Here is a 19,028-nt window from a genome sequence, read left to right as displayed (position 1 = left end):
CCTGGTGGGAAGAGCCTAGCCCCTGGTGGGCGTGCCGGGTGGATCCCAGTCGCATGCGGGAGTCTGTCTGACTGTCTCTCCCCGTTTCCAGCTTCAGAAAAATACAAAAAAAAAAAAAAATAGCTTGGTTGATTTGAGCATCGGCCCAAGACAGGTTGCCAAATAGATCCTGGTTGAGGCATATACTGGAGTCTGTCTCACTATCTTTCCTCCTCTCACATAAAATAATATAATAATATAATAATCATGTAGGAAGTCTTTATTTTGGATACTAATCTTTTGCCTGTTATATCTGTAGTAGATATCTACTCTTGAAGTTTGGCTTAAACTTTAAATTGATAATGGTGTATTTATTTATTTATTTTCGATAATGGTGTATTTAATTGAACAAGTTCTAAATTTTGATATAGTCAAAATTTTTGCTTTTATTTTTGCTTTTTTATGTCTTAAGATATTTTTTCATACTTCAAGATCCTAAAAGATACTTTCCTTTCTTCTCTTATAATAGTTTTAAAGTTTTACTTTCTCATTAGGTCTTTTTTTAATCTAGAACAGAGGTGGAGGGAAGAAGGGGTTAAAGGTTGATTTGAAAGCAAGGTAATTCCTGTCATTACATGGCAAAGCCTACATGACACATGGTGATGGCCGGCCTGCATTGGGGGAGAAGTGGTGGAGATAGAGGGGACACATTTGAAATCTATTTGGGGAAATTTTTAGATGAGACTATACTGTAGTTATTTTAAATTTCAACTCTTAGACTGATTGTACAAGAATTATATTTGGAGCAATAAAATACAGGTTCTCAGCTATACTACATTTGAGGCTCTTGTTTAGTAAGTCCCCAATGAGGCTTGAGACTCTTCTCAAGTGATTTAGATTATCATTTTGTAAACTTAAGCTATAGGAATACATAAAAGATAAAAGAAAAGATATCTGCAGTTAAAGTTTTATAAATGGATGTGAATATTTATATCTTTTTATTACCCAGAATTATTTCAATTGTATTCATTCAGTAAAAATAGCCATCATGCTGTTCAATTTTTTAAATGTTTTTGAACTTTCTCTTGTGAATGAATGAAAAAAATTGATAAAATGATATTTGTTCAGATTATTATGTCAGGATATATCCTAGTTTCCAGATACGCTTTTGAGAAAATAATACTTTTACCTTCAGATCTTTTTTATACTTCTTTGGAATATTGGATATATTAACACTTTGGGTCTTTTTAAACCCATTATTTTCTAGCCATTGAGTTGTCCCTGAAGGAACAAAGGCAGCAGTCCACCACTCTTTCCACTTTGTATCCAAGCACATCCAATCTCTTAACTAACCACCAACATGAAGGCCGAAAAGTTCGTGCTATATATGACTTTGAAGCTGCTGAAGATAATGAACTGACTTTTAAAGCTGGAGAAATTATTACAGTTCTTGATGACAGGTGATTTAACATTCACATAAAAATATACGACATATTTTGTGTTTCAAATTATTCCTGTTGGATGCTTTCAACAAATGCATTTGAAAAAATATTGACCCAGGTATTTTCTTTGTATCACAATTGGTTGCTTTGCTTATGTTATACTGGCTGGATTCTTATTTTGTAATTTAATTTTTTTCTTACCTATTTAAATAGTTTTAATTTTTTTTTTTTTGCAGACCTAGTTTAATCTGTTCATTTCTGGTGCCATCTAATAATATAAATTGTTAAATTAATAAAATAGTTAAGATTTTAGAAAATATACAAAATATGTATATGTATTTATGAAATTTGTGAGAACTACAGAATATAGTGAATTTATGTATTGCTTGTATTTGTTTGGAACAAATTCATTTTACATGAAATTACCGTATTTTTGCTCCATAAGATGCACTTGACCATAAGACAGACCTAGGGTTTTAAGGACCAAATGGTGTGTTAAAATATTTAATAAAATACGGTATATACATTTATTTACATTATGATGGGGAGGTAATTCAGAGCATCTGTCTTTTTTACTACAGCTCCATACATGAAAATAGTTACTGATAGTGAAGTACCAAACTTTTCTAGTGATTTTGAAAAACAAATTCAAATAGATTTATGGTTATTTCTATATCATACTATAATATGATTTCTTGAGTGGAAGAAAAGGAAGTTACTTTTGAGTTGTTTTGCTGTATATTACACAAAACTTTGATTATTCATTCATTCATTCAAAAGTATTGAGTGCTTGCTAGCTTTTCTTATACTAGACACTGGGATACAGTTGTGATCATGGATATGAACTTTGAAGTGTGCTCCTTATGAGTGTTTGGTGCTATAAACAATGTCATCTGTTGTCTGTTTTCTTGTGAGGAAAGATTTGCTGATATGCACTAGATAGCACACTGATTTAAAAATGGACATCTTGATTGAGATCCTACCATGTATTCTATTACAAAGGATTCTCATATTGGAGCCCATGAGCCTCCTGAAGTTGACAGTTAAGTGCAGGTATCTCTTTTTTTTTTTTTTTTTTTTGGAGAGAGTTCAGAGCCTTATATTAGATCCCCAGAGCATTCACCAGTCTTCCAGAAGATAAAGAACTGTGTGTTTAATAACTATTTTCTCTGAGGCCTCATCTTTTATTTGTAATAATGATACATTCATTTCATTCAAATCTGGAAATAATGTAAGTTTAACACTACAAAAGGGAAAGATTCATAGAAATAAAAATCTTTTTTGTAGTCAAATATTCTTTTTTGTTCCTCACAGTGATCCCAACTGGTGGAAAGGTGAGACCCATCAAGGCATGGGGCTATTCCCCTCTAATTTTGTAACTGCAGATCTCACTGCTGAACCAGAAATGAGTAAGTATTTTCTAGTCTGTCAATGGATGGTAATTGGTAATCCTTTTCTTAATGAAAGTTGAGTAAACTCAACTTTCTAGAGTGGGGGTTTACAAATGTTAGTGCCTTCAGGAGTTTATTTAAATGCAAGTTCCTGGTCAGTAAAATATTTAACAGAAATTATCTAAGAATTGCAATCATTTGTCTACCAAGATGATCTTTAGAGAGACTATGGACTATTTAAAAAAAATATATATATATATATATATCTGTATACCTACACATATGTGTATATATGTGCTGTTGTGAAAATGCACATTAAAAAGTGTTAACAGAATGTATGCGTTGTGCATTTCCATTACTATCATGATCTAAGTGACAAATGTAGTGTAACCTCATGGAGCACTCTTCCTATTTAAAGACTGAGACCATTTCTCTAGTGTTCTAGCCTCAAATTTGGAAGCTGTGGCTTCTGGCAATATTAATAGCTTTCTTAAACCCTCAGGTCAGATCTTCAGAACCAGCCATGACTAATCATATAAATAGTTTTTTATTTGGTTTCCAAATCTTTGCTGACTAGGAGAAGTAAACTAGAAAGTGGGGCCAAGCAGGAAGCGATATTACTAACAGGCATAATAGTTGCAGGAAATCTTAACTGGTGGTAGCCTATCAAAATATTGCTATGCCATTGACTATATTTTTTCATAATATTCTTTTAATTAATCTTCATAATGATGAGTGTGAATCATCAAGATTGAGTCAAAGCTTCCTTCTGTTTAAGGAAACATGTTTTAGTCTAGAAAGATTTCTATTAGTAATTGGAATTTTTAGATTTAAAGAGTTTTTATGTGTAAGTTGGTAAACTAGAGTTATCTGGCAGGATATCTCAGCTTATCTCATCTGTCTATATAATGACTACTAGAAGGAATCAAAGTTATAAACTGCAAGAAGCTTAGGTCTTTTTAGTTTACAAGAATTTTAAGAATGGATCTTTGTCATAGTCATCTTTTTATTTCCAACAGCACCAAGTACTGAATCTTATCAGAATGCAGATTATATAATGTCTACCGGAAAGTTCTGTCCGTTTTTGGAATAAAACAAAATACAAATTTTTCTTACCGTCAGTAAACTTTATTAAATAATATAACTGCCATTATTATTAATGGTTTCTTGCCAGCGTGAGGGCAATTTGTATATCCCATTTTTGAAAAATGTTTTATCTTTTGATGTGAAAAATGGAACCAGTGCTTGTTTGATATCTTCTTCATTTTTGAATTTTTTGCCCTTCAAAAAATTTTGTAAGGACAAAAACAAGTGATAGTTGGAGGGTGCTAAGTCTGGGGAATATGATGGATGAGATAGACATGCTTCTGTAGCATTTCTTCCTTGTTAAAATTCGTAAAAATTACAGTGGCGTAAATGAACTTGATCAGTAGCCATGGGTACACTATCGCTTCACACATAAGACTAACGTGAATCAACTTTGTTTTAGTTCATTTGCTACGTCAGTATGTATACATTTAGTGATAAAAATAGGCACACATGCGCCAAATAAACATGTGCTTACATGTCGAAACTTGTGATAGAAACGGACAGAACTTTCCGGTAGACCTTATATATATATATATATGAATATTTATACAATAAATGATACAGAAGAGTATACATAGAGAGATGTTAACAATAAAGAGATACTTTTCTTTAAAAATGTAAGAATGCTTCTCTTTCAAGAGAAGGCTTTTACAACAAAACATAATTACAAATCTTTGATAAATGATGCCCTCTCGTAGTTATTATTACCAAGAGAGCGGGACAGAGACAGGAATGGAGAGAGATGAGAAGCATCAACTCTTCATTGCGACACCTTAGTTGTTCATTAATTGCTTTCTCATATGTGCCTTGACTGGAGGGCTACAGCCGACCGAGTGACCCCCTTGCTCGAGCCAGTGACTTTGGGTTTAACCTGGTGAACCTTGCTCTAACCTTGCTCCAACTTCGAGGTTTCTAATCAGGGTCCTCCGCGTCCCAGTCGGACGCTCTATCCACTGCGCCATCACTTGGTCAGGCTTATTGTTGTTTTTATAGAGACAGATTCCTGATATCCATTCCTTTATTGGAATTCTTTTTTGTTAGACCTCAAAAATAAGTTGTAGACCCTTTTTTAAAGGGCAGTGCATATTGCATTGACTTTTAACCTGGGCTGATGGTGGTAGGTTTTGTTTGTTTTTTTTTTGGGGGGGGGGGGTTGGATTTTCTTGTCCTGAATCAACTGTTGGAAAGCATAGGGTAGTTCCGGACTTTTCTGTTCAGGATGAGATCCAAGTGCTGATGAACATCATGTAGCTATCTCATTTCTTTCCCCGTTATATTTTAAATTCCCATTGCACTTTAGATGAGGATTCCAACTCATATGTTTCGCTCTGGACCCACATGAAAAAGAAACAGAAGAAGCAGAATTTATGTAATATAGTTCTCGAATTTGGAAATGGAGTGCTAGCGTGATCCTCATAGCATCATCATTTATGAGGAAACAAAAACCACTTCATTTAATGTGTCAAGTAGAAATACCTGGCCTCCTAGCTTGTTTTTGTTGTGGAGATGCAATTAGATATTATGAAAGCACTGTCTTTTACACATGCAATAAAATATTTTAGATATGTGCACACACAATATACAGATACTCATGTGTACATAGTAATGGTATCAGTTCCTACAATATAAGACAAAGCACTGTAAATTTGTGCATGGTCAGCTGTTAGGATGTGAAGCCTACCGTGTGTCTCTTATGCATAGCAGACAATTCTGCTCTCTCAGCTTTCTACTTGTTAATAGCTCAAAATACAAAAAGCAAAAATATGTGTAACAAATGTCTCCTTTTCCCCAAAGGAAAATTAAATCAGCTAGAACTGTTTGTTTTTTTTTTATATTGGAATTTTGCTTTATGAATGGGATGAATTCCATTTTATATGGGATCACACAACATAGAATATAGAAGTGATGTGACTTCTTGTTCTCAGAGGTAAAATCGCAGACCAGATTCCAGTAGTGTGAGCTCGCTGAACCAGATAGATTGGCATTCAAATCCTGGTATTGCCATTTATTAACTTTCACTTGTGGAAGAATTTATAATCTTTCTTAGCCACTATTAACCGCATTTATAAAATGGGCATGTCTCAGTATTGTATTGTAGATTCACTGGAGGAAATGTAATATGCATTCCATTAAGCACATTTAATGTAATAGATATTATTACCTTTCCTTAATTTTACCCCTTGCCCACCCTCCTTTCATCTTGATTCTTAATATTTTTATAAATACTGGTTTACCATGTTGATACAAGGATGAAAAATTCAGAGAGAAAGTTTATTTCTGTTAAGCTGTTGGTATTCTTTTGGAGAAGATTAATAGCTATGTTAATCATATTCTGATATGTACTAGTTAATGTTATATTAACTAGATTTTTAAAGTTCGCTTTGTTAAGCAAGAGAAATACGTATTTCTGGCCATTGGTTTTATGGATTCCTTAACAATCATTTTTCATTGCAAAGAATATTGTAACTAAAAGATATAGGCTCATATAATGGAAAATTCAGATCCCTAGTAAGGCTGTTATAAAGGTCTTGACTGACCTGGATGTCATTCCCTTAATAAGTCTGAGTGACACACTAGAAAACATATAGCTGACTTTCCAAGTCATTGCATTGAAATAGTATGGCCTAGGAAATGAAATTTTTTTTAAAAATGGGTAACTTAAAAAGATTTATTTTAAATTGCAGAGTTCATTTATGCCATTGTGAAATTTTGCTTTCTGTTCACCAGTTTACTAAACTCTCTTTTGTAATAGGTGATTAATCTTTGTTTCAGAACTATACCTCTTATTTTAGTAAAGTATCTTTTATGGAAAATGTAAAATCTTTATAAGAGAAAATTAAGAAATCTTGACATGAAGTAAGTCTGTCATTATTGCCTATGTTTGCAACCTAATTCTTTAAATTGAATCTCTCATCTTAAGGGGAACATAAAAAAGAACTCAAATTCTCTCTTGAAACTTAGTATTCTCAAATAAAAATTAAGTGTATTATAAAGAAAAGGTAAATGTTGTATGTTTTACAGTAAAAACAGAGAAGAAGACGGTACAATTCAGTGATGAGGTTCAGATAGAAACAATAGAGCCAGAACCGGAACAAGCCTTTATTGATGAAGTAAGTGATTTCCTCCATAGAGTGGTTCATACTTAGTATTGAAGTTGAAATGTTTTTGTCTTAAAAAAATTGTTCAATTATTGCATGTATTTCTTTATTATAAAAATAAAAACAGTATAGTCCCATTCTTACCATGTCAGCACATGTAGTTGTACCTCATTATTTTAAATTTCTGCTTAATATTTTATAGAATGGATATGTCATGATTTAACTATTCTGTTGTTGGACACTAAGGTTGTTTTCAGGGTTTTTTTGTAGTGTTTTTGCTATTACAGACACTTCTGAGATTTTGGGGGAATTTTAAAGAATGTGTAACTTTTATTTATTTATTTTTGGGGGGGTATTTTTCTGAAGTTGGAAACAGGGAGGCATTCAGACAGACTCCTGCATGCGCCCGACCGGGATCCTCTCGGCATGCCCACCAGGGGGTGATGCTCTGCCCATCTGGGGCGTTGCTCTGCTGCAACCAGAGCCATTCCAGCACCTGAGGCAGAGGCCACAGAGCCATTCTCAGTGCCCTGGCCAACTTTGCTCCAGTGGAGCCTTGGCTGCGGGAGGGGAAGAGAGAGACAGAGAGGAAGGAGAGGGGGAGGGGTGGAGAAGCAGATGGGCATTTCTCCTGTGTGCCCTGGCCGGGAATTAAACCCGGGACTCCTACACGCCAGGCCGACGCTCTACCACTGAGCCAACCAGCCAGGGCCTAACTTTTATTTTTAAATGTCTATTTAATGCTCTGGAAATTACATTCTTGGTAACATTTTAAACTTATGATGAAAAGTGAAATGTCATCTTTACAATTGTGAATGGACTGATAGGTTGTAACCTTCTCTTAGGGGAGCCAGAGGCAGACAGTTTGAAGAGCTCTTTTAGAGAAATAGTTTGTTGGAGACTGTGCTAGCAGCCAGGTATCCAACTTGATACGGGAAAGTTAATTTGTGGATTGCAATACATAAGAAAATGCATGTAGGGCCTGTATAGGGGTCTATTAAGAAACCTTATTTCTCTAATAGGTAATTTCAAATTGGGAGTAGTATTCTGTGAACATAACAAAAATATCCATGTGTTAGTTACTCTCACTCTCATTTTAACCTCCCACTCCCACTCCCACTTTTTTTTTTTTTTTTTTGCTGTAGGCAAACTTTTCTGATGTGTGCCTTCTGTTTTGGATTATTTAAAGTGAAAATTGTGAATCTTTTACATTGAAAAATAGTATCTGTTTCAAAATATAAAAATTTTTTGACTTCAGAAGTTTCTTTTATGCTGTGACACTTTCACTCTAGTAATTAAACTCTCAAACTGTTCTTTTATATAAGAGTTTTTGTTTTGGTTTAAATAACTGCTTTGAATTGGTAGTCTTTACATTATTTACTTTATGTACCTATGTTTTAGCATAACCACATAAAAACCATGCATGGAGAAAAGTTTTTAATTATTACAGTGGTATTTTTGTATGTGAGATCTATAATTTGATTTGTTAAAACCCTACATGTAAATACATATGTACTTATATATAGAGGTATTTCTGTAATGATGCTTTTATCAGTTCCCTTGGTTATTATAAATGATTTGGTAATATATAGATTTAAGTCATTGCCTTGAGATGCCTTCCAGCCTTTCCCACATAGGAGAATAGAAAAATCATAAACTGAAACATTGGTGGAAAGAAAATGTAGACTAAGCCCTTACTCCCCTATTTAGAAAGAGAACATCTGTAATATAGCTGAGGTATGCCTTTCTAAAACAGCTGGTGCATTCACCCTGGGGAAGAATAACTGAGTTGTTAGTAGTCATAAATAATGCCATCTTGAGAGAGAGGTTACACTTGTCAGCATGTCAAATCTACAGCTGCTTTAAAACAAAGTGACATAAGAGATTGAAGAACTTACAAGTTGTCAGTGTAAATGTGGCTCTCTCTTTCATTTAAGAGAATCTCTGTTGGCAGGTTCAAAAATAAGTAGATTGAGCTTTCAAGGCTCTGGATTCACATTGTACTTAAAAGAAAGTTCACGGATACTAAATACATAACAAAATCTGAGTCCCCATATCTGTGAATTACAAAAGTTCTCTATTCATTATCTAATTAGCAGAGAGAATATATCACAGTTTGTTGCTTTCCACATTAACTATTTAATTTCTGTAGGACAAAATGGACCAATTGCTACAGATGTTGCAAAGTACAGATCCCAGTGATGATCAACCAGATCTTCCAGAGTTACTTCATCTTGAAGGTAAACCTTGTTTTTCATTTACTTTGCAAATAAAGGATAATTAGAGGTTATAGCTGCTGTTCTGTTTCAGAGTGGCTTATATTTAAATAAAATTGAGAATGATATAAAAAATGTTAACATTTCTCACTCTTCTGTGACCCAGTCTCATTTATATGCCATTTAAACCTTTGGTAGAATTCACATTTTTATACTTTTCTTCCAAATTAAATATTCAAAATACTCAAATATTTTTTCAACAGTTGAGAGTGTTATAAAATAAATAATTAATATTTTAATATTTTTGAGGTCAAGAAAATTTTGGGTTCTCTGAACTGAAGTTTATTAATGATTTTTATTATTTCCAATTATATCTTATAATTTTTTAGTTATATGAATATCAAATCAGAGATTTGCTTTCTTTGATGTGTTTTCTTATATTTCTTTAAATCTTGTCATATTAGCAATGTGTCACCAGATGGGACCTCTCATTGATGAAAAGCTGGAAGACATTGACAGGTGAAAGAGCATGCGCTCTCTATTGTGCACCTTCTTCCCTGAGGTTCTCTGTAAACTGGATACTGGGATAAAGCTGCCATTTTATTTTATTGATATTGTTTATTTTCTTCTGTTTTAATTTTTTAAGTTCTATTTTATTTATTTATTTTTTTTTAAGTGAAAGGAGGGGAGATTGGCATATTTCTGCATGCACCCCCACCAGTATCTACCTGACAACCCTTGTCTTGGGCCAGTGCTCAAATCAGATGAGCTATTTTTAGCACCTGAGACTGACTTGGTGACCATTCAAGCTATCCTCAGTGCCTGGGGTGATGCTCAAACCAATCAAGCCCCTGGCTGCAGGGGGTGGGGGAAGAGAGGAAGAGAAAGGGGAGAGGGAGAGGAAGAAGGAGAGAAGCAGAGGGTCGCTTCTCTTGTGTGCCCTGACTGAGAATTAAACCCAGTACATACATACATCAGGCCATTGTTCTATCCACTGAGACAACTGTCCGGGGTCTGGTTTATTTTTGTTTTTATATACTTATTTTCTACTAGATGTGGGAATTAGAATTAGACTCAACTCTCTTTTTTTTTAAGTGAGGATTTATTTGACCTTCAATATATTAGTCTTTTGGAAAATAAGAGTTAACTATTATAATCATGTTTGCTATAAATAGCATTACCAGAGCCCAAATGACCCATCTGTTATTATCTAGGGAAACCTAGACATTTAGGGAAACCTAAATATTGCAGAGTAAAGTCAAGTACAGTAAGCTCTCCCAGCACAGTACCTAAATCTTGGTTTTGATTGCCCTGCAGCTAAAATATAGGAAATTTTCTGTTACAGGTTAAATTTTTAATAGGGTCTACTTGTTCCACCTTTTGTTATTTTGATAATGTCTTAGAGCATTGTATTATTTAAATAGCAGTTATGTTTCCAATTATTGTATAATATTTCAGAAAACACTCAGAACTGTCAGAACTTAATGTTAAAGTGATGGAAGCACTTTCACTGTATACCAAGTTAATGAATGAAGACCCAATGTATTCCATGTATGCAAAATTACAAAATCAGCAGTATTATATGCAGTCATCTGCGGTTTCTACTTCTCAGGTAAGCTTTAAAAAACGCAAGTATATCTTTTCAAATTCTCATATATATTTGACATTATTTGGAATAGCTGTGTTTTTGTAAAATATGAAACTTTCTAAAAGTAATATTTGAATAAAAATAGATTTTAAAAGATTTTTTTTATTTGATAAGTACAATGTATAGTATACAATTTACCAATAGTTCTTTTTAAAAAATATTATATTCCTGCAGGTGTATGCATCACAATCACCCATCAGGCTTTTTGAAAAACTACAGATGCTTTGGTTCCACCCCCGATCTATTGAATCTTAATCTTCAGGAGGGAGGCCCAAACATCTGTATATTTCTTAAAGCTTTATATCTAATTCTCTGGCTAAATAGTGATTATTACTGAGTTCTTCTGAGTACCTGCTGTTTGTGGTTTTACACTGAGCTGCTTTCATCTGGACTCCCCCCTCCCCTTACATAGCACATGTAATGCAGTCCAAAGCCCTTGCCCTCTCCATCTCAGGCAGCTGTTGGAAGAGTTCCTTTCTCACAAACTCAGTAAGTTCAGGGGACAAGGAGTAGTCAGCCAGGCACTCCATTTATCCATGGGAGTGGCACAGACATTGTAGAGGCTAGTTGTTTTCTTTAAGCATGGTCCATTTTCTCTGAAATGAAGGGCTATAACCCTAGAGATGAGCAGCCAGGCCTGAGTAGTGTGTGGCTAGATGACACTTGCTCACAGATTTTGATCTCAATTTGGTCCAAAAAAGAAGCCCTTCAAGTTCAGTTTGCAAAACAAAAATACTGCTTTTATGAGCACTGAGATAGCTGTCATGAGGATCTTTTGGATTCTGATGCTTGGTGATGCTTTTAGATTCTTAGGAGAAGAGCTGCGGTGATTGTCTTGTCTCCTGATGATTGTGGGAGAGCCTTCCTGCATGGAGTGGATTCTCTTCTCAAACATGTGAGATAGAGGAATCAAATAAGCAGTACAGAAAACTAGAACATGGTGTGTGATTTAGACTTTGGGGATTTAAGATTTCAGTCTCTTCAGAGTCAAACAAGTATAGTTTCAGATGTAAGAAGAAGCAAACAAGGGCCCAAGGACCAAATGCAGCTTCCCATCTGTTTAAATAAACTTTTTTTGGAACACAGCCTTTCTCTTTTATTTATGAAATGTTTCTGGCTGCCTTCAGTATGGGTCAACTTTAGTACTTGTGACAGAGACCATATGGCCCAAAAAGCCTACAGTGTTTACTATCTGGGCCTTTACAAAAAGATTTGCTGAATGACCTTTGCTTTATAAAGGTAGTTTGCTCTGTGTTCAGTAAAGTTTAATTTAGGAAATCTAATTATATAGAAACAAAACTCAGTCGATTGATGTAAAAACAAGGAATTCAGAGATACTTCTTAAACATCTTTTGAGGTTTCTTTAAGGGAAGTACTTAAAATATCAACATGGAGAAAGATTATATTAGTATAAAATTTTAAGGTAAGTTCCTTTACTGCTTCTGGGTAGAGATAAACATGAGTTTAGCCAATGTTTAAGAAGAAAAATCATCAGAAGTCAGCTTCAGCAAAAATATTTTTTTAAATGCCTAACAGAAGTAACTATAAAAATCTACTTCAGGGATGTAATTATTATTATTATTATTATTATTATTATTATTATTTTGTAACTGAATGCCTCTACAGAGATTTTGGCATATCTGTTAAAATCTTAGAAAATCTAATGTGTGTTATCATGAACTGTTCTAGGTGTATCCAGGGCCTCCTCAGAGCGGTGCTTACCTGGTTGCAGGGAGTGCCCAGATGAGCCATCTCCAGAGCTACAGTCTTCCCCCAGAGCAGCTGTCTTCTCTCAGCCAAGGCACAGTTCCACCATCTGCAAGCCCAGCCCTTCCTAGTCAGCAGACGCAGGCTTCCTACCCTAAGTAATTTGATTATTGACAGTCATTTGGGGTTAATACTGTTAAAATTCTTAAGTGCCCTTGATCATCTGGAACCATAAGAACTGGATAAGAGAACTCCAGAACACATGTCATCACTGATAGCAGATGGTTAGCCCTGTTTGTGGGGATGAGTGGGTTCTATAGGAGCCCCTGCGGGATAGCAGTGCTAGCCAGCAAGCCAGTCCTCTGACTGACTCATCGAATTGCTTTTTCTGGTTCTGTCATAATTTGTTCTTGAGTCTATAATGGTATTTGCTAAGGACTTTAATGAAACTTAGATTTGATAACTATTGTTTTCCTCAAGTATAAAATATCTTTTATACTTGTTTTTGTTATCATTATTTCAGGATATATGGTTCTGGGCTATCTCTTAAAGATATGTATTTCCTTCACTTTGCTGTGTGTTGGAATTTAGTATATACCACAGCAAGCTGAATCATTTGAAGACAGATGATGCAAGAAACTAGTTGCCCCTGTGGTTCATGGGGCAAGTATCTGAATGTAAAATGACAGGCATTTACTTATAATGCTCTCTATCATGTAGTTAAATGATTAAATATTATGTAATTTAAAATACATAAATTCCTGTCTGCTTCAGTGTGAATCTAAGCTGAAGTCTTGCCCTCAAAACAAAAGTAGGCGTAGAATTCACCAGTGTGTAATTCTAGAAGACATGATATTCTGACTCATAATAGAAATTTCTTCAGGGCACAGGCACAAAAGTTTCTAGAATCCTTTTCTTCAGCTTTGAAGTTGCCAGGAATGCTCCTATACTTCCCTTACTGTTGTAGTACTCATCCTTAAAAGAGTCACACTCAGAATGCTTAGGGATTTGCAAACTTTACTTTGTGGTCACATCTAGTATCGTGAAATGATATTTAAAAAGAGGGCAACGAGGAGGCTTATTAAATGGCATTAAAAAACAGGGTTTTTTCTACTGAAAGTAGCTCAGAAAAAGAAAGGTGTAGCTTTTCCTGTCCTAAGACTTTTTATTTTAAGTTGAAATTTGGTAAAAATGAATACCCTTACTTGGAGTAAAGCAAACAGGTAGAGAGCAGCTATTGTTTAAAAAGTAGCATACTGCCTTAAAAACCAGATACAAAGCGAGAATAGGTAGGTATTGTGACCAGTGGTGGCGCAGTGGATAAAGCATCAACCTGGAAATGCTGATGTTGCTGGTTCAAAGCCGTGGGCTTGGCTGGTCAAGGCACATATGGTAGTTGATGCTTTCTGCTCCTCCCCCCTTCTCTCTCTCTCTCTCTCCCCCTCTCTATAATGAATAAATAAAATCTTAAAAAAAAAAGAGAAAAATCAGCCAATGTGCATGAGGTATGTAGGAACCTCTTAGATATTTTATTGTCTTCCAGAAGTGCTGCCTCTTTCCCAGCTAGTCAGTTACTATATCACATGCTCTCTAGCTACCTTGTTCTTGGAGATTACTTGAGACCCTTTCTTAGTTCAGGGCCTTGTAAATGAGAGAATCATTTGGTAGATGTTTAAACATGCCATGCTCTAGAGCTGTAACACCTTGTTGCTCTCCTCTGGGGGTTGTGCTGTCTGTCTGCTTCTGCACTCCAGATGTGAAGTACCTGGTGCAGGGCCTGCACTATATTCTGGAGCCTGACTACTGATACACTGTAGCTATTAATATTTCCTCTCAAGAGACACTTGTGCACTTCATCAGGCGCTCCCTGTAGAGCATTTCCTTGACATCTTTAGCCCTCTTTGTCTGGCTAATTCCTACTTATTTGTTCTTAGCTTCATCTTTACTAGAGCACCTTCCCACCACTTCAACACTGTTCTGCTCTCTTGCTGTCAGAGGACCCCAGCACACTGTGGACTGTCTTGTGATCACCTTTAGACTTGTCAGTATCCCTACTAAGCTATCATGTCTTGAGAGTTGGAGCCGAATTTCTTTTACCTTTGTGTTTATACTGTGTAGCACAGAGTTTTACACCTAGTGGAAACTCAGTAAATATTTGATAAATTAATGTTTAAGGTGGGAATTTAAAGGACTGTAGTTAGGCCAGTGAGATGTATTTTTAAATTCTTTAAAGTCTTCACAAAGGCTTTCAGGCAGTTTTAAAAAGGATTTATAAATGTATAACTTAATATATAAGAACAGTTATACAGTGTAGGATAAAAATATAGTAGAATGTGAGAGTTTATTCTTGTATTATTATTTATTAATGTATTATTTTTCATATAAACAACTGTATTTGACTCAAGCTTTTAATTCTAAATCAAGGTCAATATGTATTTAGTTCTTCTGCTTATTTTTTAATCTGGTCATTATTTACTCTTGAGTTATGTGAGTTCTTGATATATTTTGGATGTTAACCCTTTATTAGATATATAACTTGCAATATTTGATTGTTTCTTTTGCTGTTCAGAAGTTTCTTAGTTTAAACTCTTTGCAGTTCCACTGTTGATTTTTGCTTTTGTTGCCTGTTCTTTTGCTATCCCATACAGGAAATCGTTGCCTATATTTTCTTCTATAGGTTGTATTTCAACTCTTACATTTAGACCTTTAATCCATTTCAAGTTTTTGTGTGTGTGTGTGAATGGTGTAAGACAGGAGTCCAGTTTCATTCTTCTGCATGTGGTTATCCAGTTCTCCCAGGACCATTTATGGAAGAAACTATCCATTCTTCATTGAGCATCCTTGGCTCCCTGATCATATTAGTTGACCATTAACTTAAAGTTTCTTAACCTCAATATACTTACTGGCTAGGAGAGGCAACCATACAAATAAATTGTAATTATATGTAAATTACAAATAAAGGTACTTGCAGGATGCTTTAGGAGCCTCAACATTAAGGGAAGATTTCCAAGAAAATATGCTCAAGCTCTGTTATTCTTAGCTGAGAGTATAAAACGATTTTCTATTATGAGCTAATGTATGGCTTCAAAAATGGGGAGTTGTGAAAACACGTTACCAAAGGATTAAAGTCTGTGGTAGGAGCCATGAAAGATACACTTTATCTTACAAAGCAGCACATATTGAATGATAATGTGTGACACCATTAGGCATTACTTAAGTGGCTACATTAGTTGATGGAATGTTGCAGTAAAAGACCAGCACTTACAATGATGAATTGTTTAATCTGTGTAGGATGCAAGAGCATTGAGTTTTCCAGTAGTTGATTTAGAAACAATCTAGCAATTGAAGAAAAGTTTATAAGTAGGCAATATTTTAAAAATTGCCCATTTTATAGTTTGTTTTACATTTTTAATAGAAACGTGGGAGGAAATCTCAATGGTAAAGCTGTTAGTATTTCTCTTTATATAGCTAAACTAGCGTCTTAGTCATGGTAGAAGCTCAGATATCAGGCTGAGAAAGGGAAGAAAGGAAGCAGAGGCAACGAGTCAAGACAAGTCTGAGGGAACTTTTTGGTGGCATGGGATAGTGCACAGTGGAGTGCGCCTTGCCCGGGAGCACTGACAGCGGATGGGTTGCAGCAGGAGGGAAGGCACAGCGTGGGAATGGGTATGCAAACCAAGCCTTGAAATGTGGTGGTGGGGTATATTTTCAGGGAAATAAGAGAAATGGGGTTACAGGCTTTCATCTCCCCTAGTCTACCAGAACTGCTCTAGTCAAGGACTGGTGATTTCCATATTGCCAGATCCAATATGGTCATTTGGTTTTTGAAATACTTTCTTCACTTGACTGTGACCATCTCTCTTTGTTTGGCTTTTACCTTACTGCCACTCATCAATTTTCTTTGCCTAGTGCTTCTCTGTCTTCCTGATTTCTGATTTCTGGGTGTAGGGCTCAAAATATGGACTGCTTTTTCTCTGTAGTTATTTCCAAGGGGATCTTACTCAGACCTATGACTCTGAATACCAGGTGTGTGCTCATGACTCCCAAATATGTATTTCTAGTCTTACCTCTCCACTGTCTACAGACTTGAAGAGCTGACTGCCTCTTCATGATTTTTTCTGGTGAACCCCCTAGATACTTCACTTGGTATATCCAAAATTGTACTTTGATTCTCTCCCCAACTTTACTGTGGTCCTTATCTGCCATCTTTGGCCCACATTGAGCTTATTATAATGTAAGTCACATCACATCATTCTTATGTCCAGAATCAACCAGTGTCTTTCCATCTCACTTACATATAATGCAGACTCCTTAATGTGGTCTGTGAGGCACTGTGCGTTCCATGGCTCCTGACTCCATTTATTTCTGCTGCTTTGTCCTCTCCTCCTTGTTCATTCTGCTGCAGTCATCATGGCCTCCTTTCTGGTCCTTGAACATGCCTGGCATTTTCTCTTCTCAAAGGCTTTTGTGCTTGCCATTCTCTTTGCTTGATCAGCTTGTTTTCCTATATACTATAATCGGCATGATACCCTCTCTTACTTTTTTCAGGTCTCTGCTTACATTTTCCCTTCTCTGAAATGCCTTCTCCTGCCACACTGCGTAAGCCAGAATCTCGTCTCAGGAACTCTTGGTCCCACTCTGCTTTATTTTTCTTCATACCAGTTATTACCACTTGACATATTACAAATTTATCATTTTTGAATGTCAGCTTCATGATGGTGGGGAATTTTTTTCCTTCTTCTTTTTTACTATATCCCAATACCTAAAATAACATCATATTTGGCATATTATGGGTATTTAAAATAAATATTTATTGAATGGATGTTTAATATAGATAAGAATAGTTTTCTTATCTCTAAGCAGTATGTAAGTCAATATTGATTTGAGTATTTTTCCCTTCCACAGCTCAATGGTCAGTTCTGTTCAAGGAACTACATATTCCAGCCAGGCTGCAGTGTACAGTCCTCCTCCTGCTGCTGCTACTGCTGATGTCACTATATACCAGAACGCAGGAACTAGTGTGTCCCATGTGCCAAACTATACTTTAACATCCTCAACACTGCCTCAACCAGGAGGCAGTCAACAACCACCTCAGCCCCAACAACCATATTCTCAGAAGGCTCTGCTATAGGATTTGGGAGTCTTCTCTGACCTGCTAAATGTCATTGACAATGTTATAAGATTCTTGGATATCTTAAAGTTTGTTTATCCTCAGCTTATAGGAATCTGTCTTGGTCAGCCGGTTCAAATATTCAAGAAAAGTAGAAGTCTTCAATTTGCACCGACTAAATTTTTAGAGGTTCTCCCCTCCCCCCTGCCTTCCCCAGAGGAATGAAACTACTTAAAACATTTAATTCCTTTCATAATATGGAAGACTTGATACAAGATTATTTGTCTCATAAAATTACCTGGTCTGCAAAAAGTCAAACTTACAAAAATTGTTGTGGCAAATGTTGTGTACATATATGCTGTGTAACTTCATTAGTGGCTATTTTGAATCACAGTGGTGATCATGTGAATATATTTAACACTGTTAAATTAATTTACATTGCTATTTTATTTTAATCATGAACAACTACCACGTTTCATAATGTTTTGTGTAAATTAAAGATAATTACACTGTCCTTTTAAACTGCAAGAGAACAAAGCTGTAACATATTGACATGAAGGCACTCATTGTCACGTTTCAGTTTTATATTAAACTGAACTTCCCTTTGATTGTAAGCTAAACATGTGCATTATGCTTTCTGTAGCCTCTACATACTACTAGCTGTCATCACACCAGCATACAGTAGCTACATTTTTGGTGCAGTTATAGCCAATGATGTTCCCTTTTAAACTTTCACATTTGGCATGATATTTCAGAATATTGTGGGACCATGAGACAAAATTAAGTAGGATCATTATATCTTATTTTTAAAGAAATAATGTTGATTTACCTTTTCCTAGTTGAAGATAGTAATTAGGTTTGTAAACTGTATACTGTGTTTATTGGTGGCAGTGACACCAAAGATAGAGGCAGCGGGTAGAAAATTTAAACTGGAAAGGAACTGAGTACACTACACTTTCAGAGTCACTGGAATTATTTGGGATATAAAAAAAATGATTCGTTTGTCTTATCCCACTACTAGTCTTTTAAATATGTCTTTAACACATTGTATCCTTTACTTCTTCATTAAAATGGATATAAGCAGATGTTTCAAAGTAATCAATATTCCTGGCTTTACTTAACAGTTTGTATGTTTATTCTTATATTTCAAAACAGATTATGGGGCTACTCTCAACTTTTTAAAGTTTTAGTGGAATTCTGTTGGCTTCCTGATTAGGAATATTTTTCAATGGATACTTTTTTTTAACCCACATGAAATATGTTTTCCAGTGACATTTTAATTTCCTTCAATATTTAAATTTTCCCTGGTTGTGTTGTACTGTTATTTAATATTTAACACTATTTAAAC

General features: G+C 35.2%; 1 protein-coding gene across 3 annotated transcripts in view; it reads left to right on the top strand.

Moving 5' to 3' along the window:
• The window catches only part of STAM (signal transducing adaptor molecule), a 93,307-nt gene extending 74,542 nt beyond the window's left edge, over positions 1–18,765 (top strand). For all 3 annotated transcript variants that reach the window (XM_066280175.1, XM_066280174.1, XM_066280172.1), the window contains 8 exons: positions 1,247–1,439; positions 2,736–2,830; positions 6,923–7,011; positions 9,152–9,239; positions 9,680–9,734; positions 10,674–10,827; positions 12,553–12,728; positions 17,476–18,765. In XM_066280175.1, the coding sequence (XP_066136272.1) occupies positions 1,247–1,439; positions 2,736–2,830; positions 6,923–7,011; positions 9,152–9,239; positions 9,680–9,734; positions 10,674–10,827; positions 12,553–12,728; positions 17,476–17,701 (1,076 nt within the window). In that variant the 3' untranslated portion in view covers positions 17,702–18,765. The remainder of the gene's footprint in view (positions 1–1,246; positions 1,440–2,735; positions 2,831–6,922; positions 7,012–9,151; positions 9,240–9,679; positions 9,735–10,673; positions 10,828–12,552; positions 12,729–17,475) is intronic.
• Positions 18,766–19,028: the final 263 nt, after the last annotated feature.

This window comes from Saccopteryx bilineata, chromosome 5, assembly GCF_036850765.1.
Source record: "Saccopteryx bilineata isolate mSacBil1 chromosome 5, mSacBil1_pri_phased_curated, whole genome shotgun sequence".
Taxonomy (NCBI): domain Eukaryota; kingdom Metazoa; phylum Chordata; class Mammalia; order Chiroptera; family Emballonuridae; genus Saccopteryx; species Saccopteryx bilineata.
Note: the sequence above shows the minus strand (reverse complement) of the source record. Positions and strands in the feature narration are given on the sequence as shown.